This window comes from Protobothrops mucrosquamatus, unplaced genomic scaffold, assembly GCF_001527695.2.
Source record: "Protobothrops mucrosquamatus isolate PMUCROS unplaced genomic scaffold, P.Mucros_1.0 scaffold6, whole genome shotgun sequence".
NCBI classification, from domain to species: domain Eukaryota; kingdom Metazoa; phylum Chordata; class Lepidosauria; order Squamata; family Viperidae; genus Protobothrops; species Protobothrops mucrosquamatus.
Genome location: NW_015386393.1, coordinates 5,147,466 through 5,160,950, shown reverse-complemented (window position 1 = coordinate 5,160,950; position 13,485 = coordinate 5,147,466). Strand labels below are relative to the sequence as shown.

The window sequence follows — 13,485 nt, the reverse complement described above, 5'->3', positions numbered from 1 at the left end:
CGGAATTAAAATATACAAATATAAAGAGGAAATCCAAAGACAGCACATGAGTAGAAGTTAGCTTCGTTCCTGTTTCATTACTGAGCTGCAAATCTCTGGATGTGTGAGCAACATGTATTTGGGGAGGCTTTATTGAGAGAGGTGTAGCATCTGCATGGCCTTCCTCCTCTTTCCCCTCAAACTGCTCAGCTGATTCAAGATCCCCTTCAGCAGGTGAGAAGATGAGGATACCCTGCCTTGCTTCTCCTACCTAAAAGAATGAAAAATTCTTCTGCAAGAGAAAAAAAAAAACCAGAAACATTCACTTGCCCAACTTGGAAACTGCCGAAAGAGCTGCACTGGGCACATGAGCAATTCGCTTCCTTTCTCCTTTGTGCATAACAATGGAAGTTCTTCGAGGTGCCACAGGCAATTTTGTGGTCGGCAGGGGTTGCTGTGGCCGCTGCTGGGCCAGCTGCGCTGCCTGCTTTTGTGCTAGCTGAATCCTCTGGTAGCAGACTTCCTGGGCAGTTGGGGGCCGGTAAGGCCGGATCACTGGCTTGCTTGGGACTTCAACCTGAAAGGGAAACGGAGGGACGCTGGTTTGCATGATAAAGCAGAAACCTGTCACATGTGGAATTTGGATCCACAAATTTTGGGTGTATTTCAAACTGGCAAAAGTATGGGGTCAGAATGACTGGCCTTACCAATCCTGAGTATATGATTCACTCATACAAGACAAAACACAAGCAAAGAGGATTCGAAGACAGTGCAAACAGTGTTCCATCTACACAATTTGGGACGTATTTGTTCACCTGTGATGTTTTCATACTGAAGGCAGGTGCTGAACCTATATACACCTTTGCAAAAGGGTTTGGGAAGAGCAGATGTGCTAAGAACTTGCAAATATTTGAGTTTCAGACTTTCCAATCCATTTCACAGGAGTCCTTTTTTTCCTCTTGCTCTACAACAGCACTTAATGGACAAATGGAAGGAACACGTATGACTTGTGAAAACAAAGAGCCCATTGATGTTCCAGAAAAGAGGCTAATCAAGGTCTGCACACACACACACACACACACACACACACACAATTAAAGATCCAGCAGCTAGAATCTCCTTACTTCATTTTTTTTTTAAAAAAATCTTTTTTTCAACCCGCAAACTGAAAAATGTAGAGAACATTTTTTTCAAGAGGAAGGAAGCTAGAAATAATTTCTGCAAAGAAAAAAATAGTTTAAATACTTATAGCAAATGGAACATCTGTATGTCCCATTAACGATCTCAGAAATTTAGAGGTAAATACTCTGAAAAATACTCGTGGTTATCTAAACTGGGGCTTTTCAACCTTTTCACAGATTGTACCATTTTTAGGACATGACAATATTCAAGTACCAACAGCAAGGTGTCAAAAACTTGGTGACTGGGGAAAAAAGGGCGGGATTTTGGGTTTTATTGATTAGATTCATTTATTATAGAAATGGCTAGTTTATACTATTATGGAAAAGTAAAAAGTTGAGGTTTGATGTTAAGACTTCATTCTACTACAGGGGTCTTCAAACTCAGCCCTTTTATGACTCATGGACTTCAACTCCCAGAATTCCTCAGTCAGCATGCCTGGGAACTGGATGCCTCTGCCCTAAACGGTCTACCAGAAGTGGGCAGGTCAATCCTCATCCTTTCCATGACTTACATAATTCTAAGACTTTCTGGGAGTTGAAGTCCATGAGTCATAAAAGGGCCGAGTTTGAAGACCCCTGTTGTACTACAACAGAGGAAGTTGGAAGTCAATGCCTTTTCTTTTCCCCTTCTCCCCCTCACTTTTTTCCCCTTTTTCCTCCCCACTGTGTCTTACTACTTGCTTTTGTACTTTGTTCCATAATCTAATAAAATGTTACAAACTGTGAAAAAAAAAAAAGGAAAAAAAATACCAGTTTTAATTTCTTCAGTGGCGGTTCTTTTGCTCTCAGGCCATGCAGAGGACCCCTGGCGGTGCAGGCTGCATGGGTGAAGCAGATATTAAGGAGTAAGGGAATTCCCTGCTTCTAGATTAGCTGGGATCCTCAATATTTATATGCGAACGTTACATACAAAAAGTTAGATTCTCTTTAATGTTCTCCATTTCTTACGGCAACAGGAATACAAAGAAAATGAAAAGCTACACGTTTAGGATCACCTTGAAAGTTCCAAAGCTATTTCTAGAATCTCACATACTAGAAACAGTGTAAGCCAGACAGCCTTAAAGATGTCCAGAGATGTCCCGAGTCCTGACTGTAGCACGTATCTAAAAACCACAAATACAAACACAGAGGTGTACATCTTCAAGGCCTGAGGGAATCAACAGATACTAGGTTTCAACACTGCATTCACAACCTCATATTACTTGGCTGGGCATGAGAATATGCCCAAAAATCTCATCAGCAAGAACAGAGATGTTCAAGATTGCATCACAGACAAGCTTCTGGTGCCATTTCAAGATCTACTTACATGTCCTTGCTTTGTTACATGAGAAATCCTCCTTTTTTGTCCAGGAAAGAGTGTGGTTAAACTGTCTTCTGTCAACTTTTCTTCACCCCCTTCCTCTTTTGATAGCTAAAGGAAAAAGAAGAGAGAGAGAGAGAAATGTAAATTTCCAAAGTAACAGACGGTTTGATGTTTGTTTATCTTTCAAAATAACAAAAACACAAAGCTCATTTTGAAAAGCAGAACAGGTCAACGCTGCCTCTATAACAGCTTAAAGCTTAATTTGGGGAGGGGGAGATATCATCATTCTCACAGGGCAAAGAAGAGGAAACAGTCTCTTACATTCTTTGATAACCACCTTCCAGATATATCGGGACTGAAACTGACAGGGACTTCTGCAGCTGCTGTGAACACATCTGGAAGACTGGGAAAAATGTATTGCTGAATTTGCTATAGTAATTTTGCAGACAAGCAAATAACTTTTATTTGGTCTTACCTTGCACTTGATGTAACTTCTAAATCCAGGAAACTTTACAGATTATTTTTTTAAAGAATTGCTACTGTAGGGGTTGAAGGATACTTCTTAAGAACAAACAAAATAATCATTTTTGGCCCACTGTACTTGACTGCATACTGTACATAATTGACACATCCCTAATTTCCCCAATACAGGTAAGTCCTCAACGTACGACCAGAACTGAGCCCAAAATTTCCATCACCAAGCAACACATTTGTTAAGGGAGTTTTGCCCCAATTTACAACCTATCTTGTCCCTATTGTTAAATGAATCAGGGCAGTTGTTATGTTAGTACAGTGGTTCTCAACCTGTGGGTCGGGACCCCATTTGGGGTCGATCGACCATTTCATGGGGGTCGCCAAGCAAGGCTGTCCGCCATTTTTTTTGTCCACCATTTTTTTTGTCCGCCATTTTTTTCCCCTTTTCCGGCGGGTGCCTTACCTCCCTTGGGCTGGGCCAGCTGGTGGTCGGCCTGCTCCGTCTCTGCCGCTTGCCAGCTACGCCTCAGCCGGCGCAGGGAGCGGAACCACACATGCGCGGTGCTCCCAGGCAGGGAAAGTCCTCGACTTACGACCGGTTGGGTAGTCCTCAACTTACGACCGGTTTAGTCCTCGACTTACGACCAGTTTAGTCCTCGACTTACGACCAGTTTAGTCCTCGACTTATGACCGGTTGGGGTCGCGGCATTAAAAAGGTTGAGAACCACTGTGTTAGTAGCTGCAGCTGTAAAGTGAATCTGGCTCCCCCATTTATTTTGCTTCTCAGAAGGTCGCAAACGGTAATCCCATGACCCTGGGACACTGCAACCATCATAAACATGCCAAGTGTCTGAATTTTGATCACGTGACCACGGGGATGCTGCAACAGTCGTAAGTATGAAAAGTAGTCATAAGTCACTTTTTTTCAGGACCATTGTTAACTTCGAACACTCACTAAACAAATGGTTGCAAGTCAAGGATTACCTGTATCACATATTGGAAGAGATTACTGAAGCCACAAGAAATCAGGAAAGGATTTCCCTAGGTCAGGGGTAGGCAACCTTGGCTCTTTTATGACTCGTGGACTTCAACTCCCAGAATTCCTGAGCCAGCATGGCTCAGCTTGGAAACCTCTCTCTTTCCCCTCAGCATGGCTGGCTCAGGAATTCTGGGAGTTGAAGTCCACGAGTCATAAAAGAGCCAAGGTTGCCTACCCCTGCCCTAGGTGGTTCAACAGTCTGGCCCAGTTTTTATTCTGACTGGCAGTGATTTTCCTCCAGAACCTCCAGCAGAGAAAGGCCCTTCCACAACAACTATTCATTAGACCTCCTTTTTTTTTTTAATGCTATGATCTGAATCTAAGTCTTTCCACAAGGAAGACTAAGTTCTCCACCCTCTAAGCTACAGGCTTTTTAAAGAAAACAGTGAAGAAGCTCTATGGCTTGAGGCAACAGGCTTCTCTCACCCAATGTTTTCCTATACGACACAGTGAAAATATAATTCCTAAAGCACGAGGTATATTAGGCATCAAGCAATAAAACTGCCCCAAATCCCTAAGCAATCCCGAGAATCGTTGCAAATTTATCTCTAATTAGTCAATACCCTGCTTGCTGTAAACCACTTTGCAAAGCCAAGGGCCAAGCATCCTTGAAATACAAAGGTATTTTATGACCCAATTTCTACTGGTTTTGTATACTAAAATAGGTCTCTATATATTACGATTCCCTTAATGACACCTTTGGCTCCCTTTTTTTTTTTTCCTGTGGGAAGCTATAAGCCATTACAGCCAGAAAATCCAAACTCACAGAATGTATGGAATGGAAGTGGCTGTGATCATCATCTAGTCCAGGGCTAGGCAACCTTGGCTCTTTTATGACTCGTGGACTTCAACTCCCCGAATTCCTGAGCCAGCATGTCACTTATAATGTTCTAAGATAGTCCTCAACTTACAACCACAGTTGCTAAGTGAGACGTTTGTTGAGTGAGTTTTGCCTCATTTTATGACCTTTCTTGCCACAGTTAAGTGAAGCGATGCAGCTGTTAAGTGAGTAACATGGTTATTAAGCGAAGCTGGCTTCCCCCACTGACTTTGCTTGTCAAAAGGTCTCCAAAGGTGATCCCGTGACCCTGGGACACTGCAACCGTCATGTGAATCAGGAGCCAAGTTCTGAGTTTTGATCACGTGACCATGGGAAGGCTGCAATGGTCATCAGTGGTGAAAACCGGTCACAAGTCACCTTGTTCAGTGCCATTGTAACTTTGAACGATCACAAAATGAACTGTTGTTAAGTTGAAGATTACCTGTAGTTCTTCCTTTTATAACACACTCAATAAGTCACATCGTTTATACTTTAAGTAAATCTTCTTACAGTTCAAGGGGAGGCACAGGGACATCACGTTCAGAAATTATACAATCAAGACAGGTATATTTTTAATTAAAACAGGCGGCGAAGCTCGTTAACCCCTCAGCCCAGCCCAGTATTCTTAGGCCTTTACCTGTTTTCCTAGTCTGCCTTTGTCTTCTGTTTTGACATCAGTGGATTCATTAAAAATCCGAAGGCACTCCTCCATTGGGTCAGACTCAAAATCCAAATCCTTCTCTAGGCCAGAATAATCAATCTCATCGTCAGAGGAAGAGGAAGCAGCAGGAGCCTGGGATAACTTAAGTTTCTTAACGTTTGCTATTCCATCGTAACAGGGAAAAGATAAGTCGGCATCATCTCTGTCTGAGTCTGAATTCACATCAGGGAATGGAAGAAGAGGCTGGCCCACCTGCTCCTCCTCTCCACTCTCATCACCAAAGAGATCAACATGGCTCAGGGCCCGCTGTTTAACTCTGCATTTGGCCCTTGAGTTCTCCTTGGCCTGGGAGTTGGTCAACGTTTCCTTAGACCTTTTCAAGGCAGGTTGCTTGTCTTTTCTCTTATTATGTTCAGTTTCACTAGAGATTTGGGGCTTCCTTTTCAACTCTACAGCCTGGAGCTTGCTATTTTTTCTGCTAGTCCCTGATTTTTCAGCAGCAACAGCTTTCCCAACATCTTTGCTCTTGCCAGAGTTCTCCTCCTCAATTCCAGGTGGGATCACAGACTTTGATTTAGTGAGCTTCAGTCCATGCCTATCGATGTGGGACTTGCTTTGTTTCTCCTTACTCCTTTCCCCATTTTTGTGCTGTGCCTTCATGTCCATCGTCTCCTTGTCTTCTATTTTATCTAGATTTTTCTTACCCTGTGCCTTGTGGTCATTTTTCTTTTTCAGCTTATCCTTTGACGCCGCTTTGTTCTTTTCCTTTGCTTTCGCATCTCTGTTAGAAGGCACTTTGACCAACTTGGCATTTTTCCCCACTAAATCTTTGACAACGGTTCCTTGAGGGCTCTCGATGTCTCCCATGTCATACTGCACGGCAGTCTCTTTCATTTGTCGAGAACTAGTATCTATTTGTGGGGTTCCCTTTTCTTTGGCTGCACCCAATTTGCTCTCTGAACCTCCTTTAGATTTAAGGGGGATGGTAGATGCTTCTTGGCATTCATCCTCCGAGTCAGAAAACCTGGCAAGGGGCTCATCGTTGCTAGTTTCGTCACAATATTTCTTGAATGAAGGAGAATATGCCTCCTCGTGATCAACTTCTCTCTTCCGCTTGGTCCCCTTTTGTTCTTTCGCTTTGCTCAACAGCCTGGCGGAATAATTTGAAAGAGGATCATATTCTAAATCTGTTGAAGGCTTGGAGTTGTCAATTATGTACTTGCTATTTACAACAGGGCTGCTGTACTTCTTCGGCTGAGTGACCACAGTGGGGATATATTCCAGTGAGCTGCCCTTGCATTTCGTATTGTTGAAGGAGTCCAACGTATATTTGCTAGACTGACTAGCAGCAGCCACTGTAAGAGGGGTAGGATTGTAATCATTATCACTATTTGCATTGTAACTACCTGGGTTATACTCCAGAGAACTGAATGAGTTGGAGGTTGCAGCCTTAGAAGCAAGTAAAGGAGGTTCAGATGAGCCATACTCTTTAGCTGTCTCCAGCAGCTCTTCGTACTTCTTTTGCTCACGTTCAACTTCATTCTTGGCAGCTTCAATTGCCTTGTCAAACAACTCAAGCTCCAGAATTCCAGAGGCTGACTGGACAATATTTTCCAAAGTGCCATTGCTGTCCTGTGCCACAGGTTTGGGAAGTTCTGGGTTATAGGGGTCATAACCACACCCTGGAAAAGGAAGAAAAACAAGAATATTAGCATCAACCATTCCCAGAATGCCCATCAAATCCCAATTATAAAAACTCATTTGATTATAAAAGATGTGAAGGCAAAGACCCAAATGCCATAAGGCCCTCAGAACAGTCTACATCAGCAATCATTCCTGTTATGTCATCCAATCTCACTGCATAAAAGTATGGCTGAAGAGACTTTTGTGTTTTCTCCCTCTTTTCTTTAGACTTGTGACACAAATCCCTGCAGTAACATGAATATGCTTGCATTTCTTATCTAAATTTGAACTCGTTTCAACAATGAGATGGGCGGCATATAAATTTTATAAATAAACAACTTTCCAGATCTTTCCTCCTATCTAAAATTGATAATATGCAACTTCAACCCCCATATATAGGAGACCTATCCATGACAAAGTATTATCTTTCTGGTCTCAAGCAAAGGACTTAGGTTGGATTAGCACTGTCTCTAGTATTTCACATTGGTTTGTAAAAATAATGGAGATTTTCAATTGCTTGGCCTTGAAGAAAGTGAGGAATTTTAACTAGGTATACCTTCTTTCTAACTGGATTCAGGAGTAAATCTCAGCTAATCAGATTGTCCTGTTCCTATGGGAGTTATCCTAATGCTAACAGTGATAGAGATAAATCTATTATGGAGAAACTAATCCTCCAAATAATAACAGGCGAGCTGCACTCAAAAGTGGGACATGAATTAGCACACACCAATAATGTGGTCGAAAAAAAGAGACAAAACCACAGGACTATTGCAAGAAAGGTGAAGGAACCTTAGGCAACAAAAGAGACAGTCAGCACAAATGAAAAGGAGACACGCATAAGCCATTTTCACTTCCAGTTCATGGTGAACGAGTGTCATGAACTTTTTTTGGGGTTAAGGAGAAATATGCTTTTAATTTCTAACTGAATCCCTGATGTGGAGGAAATATAGGAGAGTTCTACCGTCTTCTTTCACACAATATTTCTACCTGATAAATCCAACATTTTATAATAGAAAGAAAAATGCAGATTCACGGAATTCAGATGAGTTCTGTACTGAGGTTATGGAGGCTTGCTTTGATCAGAGTTAAAAGGGATTTCATGAACATTCAAGAACAAAGTTCACCTACAGCCTTTAGCCATGATAGCTTGGAAGTCTGGCGGTCATCCCAGAGACCCTCTTCCTTAGCCACATATGCCAAGAGAAAAGAAAAGACTTGGAAGAAAGTTGCACAACACCTACCGATACATGCTACCTCCATTCAGGGAACACTGTTACTACTAGTAATTTAAGAATGCTCAGGGCTCCAGTAGACAGGAACAAATCGACCTCACATTGTGAGAAAGGAACAGCTTAGGCAACAGGGATTGAGCTCCACCTCATCTAATTAATATCAGCAAAGACTCCTCAGAACAAGCCAAAATAGGGCACCTATTACAAGAAAAGTTCTAGGAAAAAACTATTGCTTAAAAAAGCTGTTTCCAACTCCCTTTTTTAAAAAAAATGTCCCTTTTTCTTCCCCTCTTGAAAGCTAAAGATAAGACCGCTGTAGATAAAGGAGTGGTTTATCCAAACCACCCCATGTGGAAATATACTCCACATCCAAAGTCTGTCTCTTCTTCTACTCTCAAACTCGACTCTCTCTACCTTTTGAAGTTATCCGAACTTCAAAACTTAAATATGCCCGAAATGGTGTTTTGAGCAGGTCTATGCATTTGTGAGAGCCAGTTTGAATGGTTAAGGCACCAGGTTAGAAGCCAGGAGACTGTGAGTTCTAGTCCCACTTTAGGCATGAAGCCAGCTGGCTGACCTTGTGCAGATCACTATCTCTCAGCCCTGGAGAAAAGACAATGGCAAACACCTTCCCAGAAAAACTGCACTTGGGCTTTTTCAGGCAATCGCCAGGAGTCAAAAACTGACTCAAAGGCGCACAGAAATACATTTATGGCTACCTCATGCTCTGTAGCACTTCAGGAAGATTTTACTGAAACTGCAATTCAAAAATTACTTTAGAAACCCTTGCAAGTTTCACTCCTCCAGAATCTGCATTTAAACACATGGCAAGAAGTTGAATCTTTCTTGAACATCTGCAGTTCAAAACTTAACATGTCTATAATTAGTAAGGAAAGGCCTTTATATGCACAGAGTACTTGAATGTTGGTCAAACCAGCTCCCAAACCCTACAAAAGATTTATTTTAGTAGCCTATTTTTTTTTTAAAAAAAAATATTAAGCATTTCTTAAGCAGGTAAAAGTTCTGGATAACGAGTACTGGAAAAGTCCATTTTCTGTCTAAATATCTGAAAAACTGCCATCACGGACAGTAGATCAAAATCTATAAGAATAAGTTAGACCTCGTATAAGGAGGCTTTTCATGTTCCTAAAGTTAGCCACTGTCTAAAAACATGCCAAAAAAGGCCATCATGGGACTTAATTACAGATTAGACATATCCAAATACAGTTACATTTTTTCCTCTTCTCAGAAATATATATTGGGAAAAGCTCAGGAAAATAATACTATCTGCACAAAATCACTTTAAATTCTGAATACGTTCCTTGAATAAAAACCTACCAAGGTTTTTAAGCTTACAGGGAAATGTACAAGATCCTAAATGCATAAACATTTCATATCTCAAGCTCCTTTCCTTCCATACCATGTTCTTGTCATGCAACATTTTAATCACAATCTTAATGCAATTCCAATTGCTCAGACAATAAACACTGTTCTGCTATTAAAAGCTGAAAGGGGAAGACTTAAGAATGTAAGTAATATTTTATCTTCTACCTAACACTATATACAACTAGATGATGCTATTTAATTGATTTCTAAACTTTTTCTAGTCAATGTTTTCATAAATAAGTCCAGAATTACCTAAAAAGAAAATATGTTAGCCAATGTTTTGGACACAGGTGGCAAAGAAGAGCTAAATAGCCCACTAATGTATAAAACTAAGCAGCTCTTTTGCATTACGTTTTCAATAGTACAGCCAGTACGTAAAAAGACTGCCACTGTGTTGTTTCTTTCTGACATAACAAAGGTAAAAATCATAACCAGTGGACAAAAGTTTTATTTTCTCTTTTTACCTGGGCTCTCATGCACAGACAGACAACGGAGGTACTTGTTCATACTTTCATCCAAAGGTCTCTTTCCCTTTTAAATGTCTTCTTTGCCTCTACAGCCACCCTGACACATCAGGCTATCAAAACATGTCCTACAGTACAACTGCCAGCTCTTGGACAGCAAAGATAGTTCAAGGCTGGAGGACAGCAGACAGGAAGCTTGTTAGTCCCACCTTCACATATACTGCTCTTAAAGAGGTACTTCCCTCTTAAATTACCCCATTGTTTTTTTTAAAAAAATAGCTCACATTCAGAACAAGCACCTCACATACACCAAAGCTCCAAATGTACAGTAGATAAATTTCCACGTTATAAACTATGTATAGTTTAAAACTAGTTGGAAGTTGCACCTAATTCATAACGCAGCAACCATGTGCTTCCTAGCACCTGCTATCAGAAGCACATTATGCCTTTGTGAAAGTCCCTACACTAGATCCTTATAAGCTTATAGAAGCATTTAAAGTGCTGGTTGGATTTTAAAAGCCCGATGTGGCTTGGCAACTACCTCCGGGACTGCGTACTCCAACCAGGATTGCTCCAGCCAATGCTGCCATCTCAGAACAAACAAATAGCCTCAGTTTTCCAGGAAGGGAGGGGGACTGAAGCTAGAAAGTGCCACTTCTCAATGACATCACCCATTCTTTGAAATACCACCCTCCCTGTTTACATTTAGGAAAACGCTGAAAACTGAATTCTTTTTAAGTGTGTTTGTTGTGCTTTAAGATGGCATCACGTGTGTTAAATGTGTTGAGCTGATTGGTTGGTAATAATCAACTGAAGGCTTTTATGCACAGTTGCTGACTTATTTGCAATTTTAACGAAGTTTACTATGGTCGTTTTATATAATTTACCACGGGTATTTTAATTCTTTTTGTACTGTTTTCTTATGTTAACCACTGAGAGTTATATTTTAATTGCAGTGGCATATAAATGGAATAGTGAGACTCACTGAATATAACTTAGGTTGGCATGTATTTATGAATTACCCAATTACTAAAAGGTGGCTACTGTACACATCTTTGGAAAGGGGAAAGCACCAGACATGGCCAGTCAGTCTGATACTGATGACTGGGACAACTGAAGAATAGGTTATAAAGCGATCGACTTAAAATAGAAACTATTCAAATAATTTAACAAAATGGCTACTAGCTAGATGAAAGCTGAGGAGAACCAAAGCAATACCAGCTCAGCCACTGAGATCTTCAACTGAGGTCTTACTCGCTCTGTTGCTGATGCAAAATGTCCAAAGGATTGTCCCCTAGCAAGGGCTTTCTTATTTATGATGTCACTGGCTTTGGAAATACAATGATAATAAATAATAATTCCCACTTCTTTTCCTCAATTCTATAGCATGATGGAAAACTAGTGGAAAAATCTGTAAAGCCAATTTACAATTCAGCCCCAAATTATATAAATATATATTTTATGGGAGAAGACAACAACTGCAGGACAAGACAACAACTGCAGGACAAGACAACAACTGCAGGACAAGACAACAACTGCAGGACAAGATCCTGCAGGAGAAGGGCAGTGTGGACAACCGTGGGATCTGGCAGGGTGAAAGTTGTGAACCATAAACACAAAGCTTTCACTGTGTCCCTGCATAACAGATACTGCCTTGCTGACCTTAATGGGGACATTAAGGAGACAGGTCAAGGTAGTTGTGATGATAACTCAAATAAGCAGGGTCTGAGATGAAGAACTTGTTTTTGACAGGTTCTACACATCAGGTACACATCTAGAATCAGGTACTACACATCAGTCATGCAAGAAGAGCAAGGCATCCAAAAAGAGAAGACACCTTCTGGTTGGTGATTCAACTATAAGGGATGTAAATTTAGGAAAGGACACAGAGGTTTTGAAAAAGGCCAGGTGTCTTCCAGGTGCTACTGCCAGTAGGGACAAGAAGCTTATTTTTAAAATAGTCCAAGAATGCCAGCAAGGACTGTGATGTGGATGCTATTGTACAACTTGGCACTAACGATCTGTCCCCAAAAGATGTACTCTCTGTGCAGAATGATTTCCAGAGCTTGGGGCAGGAACTTAGCAGGATAGGCTGTAGGTTTATTTTTTCAGAGGTTTTACCAGTGTATAAAGAGCAAAATGGAAAAGGCCAGCATATAGCAGAATTCAATATGTGGCTAAAGGAGTGGTGTAAAGGGGAAGGCTTTGGTTATATTAGTCACGATGTCCGTAGCTGGTCCAATGAAAAAATGTACAAAAGAGATGGTTTGCATCCATCAAAGAAAGGAACTGAGTTACTTGGCAATAAATTCACAGATTTTCTGGAGGAATATTTAAACTAAACAATGGGGACAGTGAGTTAATTGATACAGAACATCCCTGTCCCCGGCAATCTAAAAATTATAGGGTTATCAGTGCATATAACATGTGTGTGGACAAGAATATCAACCTTGCTATCAAGCAAAATCAAGCTTTTAATAACGAGTGCCACACAAAGTGCACTAACCAAACAGGTGGTAAGAAAACAGGGGAACTCAGGCACCACACATGTTATGTAAAAAGTAAACACAGGGTCAATCATAAAGGACTCAAATGTCTATACACCAATGCACAGAGTATGAACAGTAAACAGGGTGAACTAGAAATTCAAGTAAATGAGGGCAGACATGATATTCTTGCCATTACGGAAACTTGGTAGGATGAAATCCACAAATGGAACACACAGCTAGAGGGATTTAAATTATTTAAAAGAAACAGACCAAACAAAAGTTGCTCTCTATATAAGAAATAACTATATTTCTACTAAATAGAGCACAACAATGATGAAAACTGTCTTGAATGCATCTGGGTCAATATAAAAGGGGGGGGGAATGACATTGTCATAAGTGTATACTATAGGCCGCCCAACCAACCAGAGGAAATAGATGAACTTTTTGCTAGTCAGCTAAGGTATGTAGGAAGCACATCACAATAGTAATGGGGGACTTTAATTACCCTGACATCAACTGGGAGACAAACTCTGCATCAAGTGGAAGATCAAACAAATTCCTGACAAACCTAGCAGACATCTTTGTCTCCCAAAAAGTAGAGAAGGGAACTAGGGGATTAGCCATATTGGATCTAATTCTAACTAACAGAGATGAAATGATAGAAGGTGTTGAAGCCATAGGAACCCTGGGAGGAAGTGATCATGCAATATTAGAATTCAACATTAGGGAAGCACAAACAATAGAACACAGTCAAACAAGAGTCTTGGACTTTAA

General features: G+C 40.8%; 1 protein-coding gene across 1 annotated transcript in view; it reads right to left on the bottom strand.

Annotated features, from left to right (window-relative positions):
- The window catches only part of REXO1 (RNA exonuclease 1 homolog), a 44,342-nt gene that overhangs the window by 22,529 nt on the left and 8,328 nt on the right, over positions 1–13,485 (bottom strand). The window contains exons 2-4 of the mRNA XM_029282971.1: positions 5,434–7,139; positions 2,467–2,571; positions 315–556 (exon numbers count right to left, since the gene is read on the bottom strand). Of these exons, the coding sequence (XP_029138804.1) occupies positions 315–556; positions 2,467–2,571; positions 5,434–7,139 (2,053 nt within the window). The remainder of the gene's footprint in view (positions 1–314; positions 557–2,466; positions 2,572–5,433; positions 7,140–13,485) is intronic.